This window comes from Alosa sapidissima, chromosome 11 (assembly GCF_018492685.1).
Source record: "Alosa sapidissima isolate fAloSap1 chromosome 11, fAloSap1.pri, whole genome shotgun sequence".
Lineage (NCBI taxonomy): Eukaryota > Metazoa > Chordata > Actinopteri > Clupeiformes > Clupeidae > Alosa > Alosa sapidissima.
Window position 1 is genome coordinate 34,268,492 of NC_055967.1, and position 5,000 is coordinate 34,273,491.

Here is a 5,000-nt window from a genome sequence, read left to right on the forward strand (position 1 = left end):
GGGAGAGAGAGAGAGGTGGGGTTAGTGGTGCAAGCGGTCTGCACGTGCCTGACCGACGCTCTGCCAACGGCCACACAAAAGGAGGTTGGGGGTGGGTGGGGGGGTTGGAGGAGGAGGAAGGGGGTGGTGGGGGCGGGGGGAGGCTGCTGAGCAGATGATGTCATGCTCAGCCAATTACAAAGAGTCTGAAGCATCCTCCCCACCGCTCCAGGCTTTACCCAGGCTTGCATTAAACACAGCATTATCCTCCTTACCCAGCAAGACAATACAGGCCTGCCTGCTCGCCTACCCAGGAGGACAGAGGGGGGGGGGGGAGAGAGAGATGGTGGTAGTGGGGGGGGGGGGGGGGGGGGGGGTCTTGGGGAATCAAAGGGAGACAGGAAATGATAAAGACTAACGTGTGCACTGAAGAAAGGGGGTGGGGGCAGGGGTGGGGGAGGGGTGCTTGGCAGGTGTACAGTAGTGGGGTATTCCACAAGCTGAGACTTGGGTACTAAAAGCCCAGACATTAAAAATAATAATTTAGCTTTTCTTTCAAAGGTAAACATAGAAACATCCCCCACCCCTCAACACACACACACATACACACAGAAGTCCACACACATGCTAAGGCCAAATGCTGAAGTCTGTTTGTCGTTATCAGCTCATCTATTAAGAGAGCCCTGAAAAGTTAACAGGAAAAAGCTCACCGTGATGAGCAGGAAGAGAGGGGAGGAAAGGAACACAAAATGAGTGGTTCTGTGAGGAACCCACCTACAGAGGAGGCAGTAGAGAGAGCAGGGGAGACGGAGAAAGAGGAACCCATGGGTGCAGAACCTGAGTCTGAAGATAGGGCAGGGGAGAGGGAGAAAGGGGAACCCATGGGTGTAGAACCTGAGTCTGAAGATAGGGCTGTGTGTGGAGGAGGGGCTGCTGTCATTTGGCAGCTGTGTTGTCATGCACTCCATTTGCCTTTATGGGGGGAAACCTCCACCCGCTGTGGCAGAGGGGAAACATCTACCAGAGAAACACACACACACACACACACACAAACACACACCAGAACATGCACACACACACACACACACACAAACACACACCAGAACATGCACACACCAGAACATGCACACACACACACACGCACACACAAACACACACCAGAACACGCACACACACACACACACACACACACACACACACACACACACACACTAGAACACACACACACTAGAACACACACACACACACACACACACACACACACACACACACACACAAACACCAGAACATGCACACACACACACACACACACACACACACACTAGAACACACACACACACACACACACACACACACACACACACACTAGAACACACACACACACACGCACACTAATACACACACACACACACTAGAACATGCTCACACACACACACACACACACAAACACACTCACACACACACACTAGAACATGCACACACACACACCAGAACATGCACGCATACACACACACATACACACACACACACTAGAGTACACGCAATACTACACACACATTCACAGTGCCTGATCCTTGCACCAGGTCCGCATGCATGGCAGGTCAGGCGTTCATGCTTGAAATTGAGTATGAGGAACTAGCAAAATTAGTTTTACGAAGCGCCAATCAAACCGCCACTCAGAGCCGCAGGGTGCGACGCGTTTGCCCCCTCCTGGCAGAGTCACATGGATGGTTACCACGGCGAATTAACAGCACTGAAGGAGAACAGAGCCTGCAACCACTACCCCAGACTATGTGGAGATGGGGCTGACATATAGTGAGCTTACTGTCTGCAGGGGCTATTATGTGTGTGTTTGTGTGTTTACTTGAGTGTGTTTACTTGAGTTCCCATATGTTTGGTTATGGGAGATATGTATATGTGTGCGAGGTGTGTGTGCATCATCTACATATTGTTTACATGTCCAAGAGTGTGTGGTTTGTGTATATTTGTGTGAGTGAGTGCATCATAGAGAAAATGCATTACTGTGTGTGCATGTGTGTGTGTCTTCTCCACAGCTGAGGGTCACACACATCACTGCTTGGGTTTCCCCCTTTCCTTCACTTTCATCCCCTGACTAAAAATACGGGACTTTCGCGTGTCAGGAGGGTGCTCAGGAAAAATAAATCCAGCTCCATTCAGCACAGAAGTCATGGAAAACTAGAGGCTCCTGTTTCACAGCCACTGATAAGCCATAAACCTACAGTGCCATGCAGCGGCACACACACACACACACACACACACACACAATGACACACAACGCCGCTGCCAAATATAGCAGCAGTAACAGCCAGATCAAGTGCTGCTTCTTGTCAGAGGCTCACAATCAAACCACAAACCCCTCGTGGGCCGTAAAAGCTTAAACAGGGGAGGGAGATGGAGGTGCTAGGATGGTGGAGGACGGGGGGGGGGGGGGGGTGATGTAAGGGGGTGGGGGGGGGTGGGGGTAGATACGTTTTTAGCGTATCTAAAAAGAGGGCAAGGCAAAGCTACGCTATGACAGCTCTTTTAAACCCAGAGTACCGGAAACAGCGTCATCATGCCGTCTATGCAGGTATATGGTCGCGTGAGCATAAATGCATGGTGTTTGCGTGTATGTGTGTGTGTGTGTGTGTGTGTGTGTTTGGGAGGGGGGAGGGCGTTGAAGGTAGAAGGCGAAAATAAGTATGTGCACATGTTTTAAAGGATGATGACACCCAGGTGATGTGTGGTCATGGCTGAATTGCATGCAATGTTGTGAAGTCAGCTATTTAGAGCCAGCGGTTGAATGCACGTTTGAGTCCCCCTGCACAAGTGGACTTATTCTGAGAGCTTGTTCGAAACAACTCTTCATACTCTCTATCTCTATCTAAACATGAAGCTCAAACTCATAGAAAACCTGCCACATCATCAAGTACTCACATAAATATCAAACTGACTTCAGGTTCAAGACCTTTGACTAGTAGTAGTCAGTCACAGTTTAATTTAGCATGTTAATCATCAGCTTCCACTGAGCCATACGTTTCCTATGTTAGCCTTGAGCTTCCCATGCTAGTTCTAGCACCACCCCATTATGCTGACAGAGATACCACCATTGACACGCTCTCACTGAATTGACTATTGACTATTGACTCTAAGGCTAGAGAAAACAACAATGAGCCTCAATTTTCATGGCGTTTACAGCAGCAGACTACCTTGTCACCATCAGCAATATCATCCTGACAGCTGATGACCGTGGAGGTCAGGTAATGGACTTACCTTGACCTTGCCGTTGGGCTGCAGCAGCTCGGTGACAGACACCTTGTCCTGCTGCAGCCTCCGCTTGACCAGCTTGGAACAGCAGACGTTGATGGCGCCCTGCACGTGCGAGGCGTTGTACTCGGAGAAGGTGCGGCTGTCGATGACCAGCAGGCGCCCGGCCCCACGCTGGAGCAGCCCCGCCAGCCGCTTGATGTCCATGGGCGACCGGCGGCCATGTTTCTCCCCAGCCATGCTGCTGCTCGCTGTTGCCGCTGCTGCAGTTCCTCCTCCTCCTCACAGGGGGCGCTGCCTCCGGAGTGGGAGACGGAGGCGTGGGGAGGGACGACAAACGCTCCCAGAAAAAGACGGGAGGAAGGCGAGGTGGGGGAGAGGGTGAGAGGTCAGATCACAGGGGAGATGATGGGTCGAGGCTCAGGATAGCCATGGCTTCTGCTGTGGGATAGACAGACAGACAGAGAGAGAAAAAGACACAGAGTTAGACAGTGTGACCAAAAGTGTAGAGATGATGGTCACTTCAGCACCTTAAAGGTGCCATGTGTAAGAACTGAGGTAAAAAATATCCAAAAAATGAGCTACACGCGTCAAAAGAATGAGAAGAAATAAGGGCGATGATGTCATTAAAAAAATGACAAGGCATAGTGCTGCAGAGATATCAACCTGAATTAGCATGCTAAATTACTAGCCACAGCCCGACAGGTGTCACAATACCAGCTTCGGCCATGGGAGGCGGTATGCGGGCAACATAACCGCCAGCCAACTGCAATGCATGTTTCTCGGTTGTTACTCTAGGGTAGACCAACTCACTTTCTGGAGGTATACTGCCCCCATCTTTTATGGAATGTGGAGTATGAATTGATTGTTTGGCGGACATTACATATGGCACCTTTAAAGCTTCTACACATCAGCACCTGCACATACTACTCAAATCATTGGTCAGATCATAACGGTAACTAAGCCAAAGACTTTTGTAATGAGGAGACACAGCACTCAAAAAATCCTCCATAAAAATGCATGGGGTTAGTTTGTAACGCCAATATGGCAGTTGTCTACACATATCCCAGCCCTTCCGCGGCAAAACGTTAACATCTGAATAAATTGAGCCAATCATGTGGTGTGTTGTGAAGACATCGTGCCAATCATGTGTTGTGATCTCGCTGCTGGAGCAAGATTGGTGTCGTGAAGCCTTGCGCATGCGCATTTCTGCCGAAATAGATGCACGATAAGTGCCCAAAAAGCGTTGCAATATGGCCGCCGAGTGGAGGGACTTGCCTAAAAGGACTTTGACTAAGCTTTCTGTTGTGCAGATAGATTAAGACCACCATGCTGATTAAGCCCGTGGGCACGGGAGGGTTCACAGACTGGGAGCTCACTGACTCAGCTGCAGTGCAGAAAGACAGTAAAAGTAACCATTACAGTAAAACCAATTAAAGAGGTAGGAACGCAAGTGCAGCAGAGGACAGAAGTGCTGCTCAACTGCTTTCCATAATTAGCTCAGAGAATCTGGACACAAGCACATTTGTGTGGGGGTGTGGGTGTGTGTGTGTGTGTGTATGTGTGTGTGTATGCGCGCACCTAAGTGTTCATCACAGAAAATGGAATCTTTGGCTTAGCTCTGATTAAACTGGAACTTAAAGCAGATCCATGCATGTGTGTCTGTATACTTGTGTCTGTGTGTGCATGAATGCGTATTTGTGTGTGTGTGTGTGTGTGTGTGTGTGTGTGTGTGTGCATGTGCGCACCTGTGT

General features: G+C 49.8%; 1 protein-coding gene across 3 annotated transcripts in view; it reads right to left on the bottom strand.

Annotated features, from left to right (window-relative positions):
* The window catches only part of dusp8a (dual specificity phosphatase 8a), a 44,258-nt gene that overhangs the window by 32,798 nt on the left and 6,460 nt on the right, over nucleotides 1–5,000 (bottom strand). For 2 of the 3 annotated variants that reach the window (XM_042110943.1, XM_042110945.1), the window contains exon 2: nucleotides 3,253–3,687. In XM_042110943.1, coding sequence (XP_041966877.1) covers nucleotides 3,253–3,486 — 234 coding nt within the window. In that variant the 5' untranslated portion in view covers nucleotides 3,487–3,687. The remainder of the gene's footprint in view (nucleotides 1–3,252; nucleotides 3,688–5,000) is intronic. The other variant, XM_042110944.1, reaches the window with a different exon arrangement.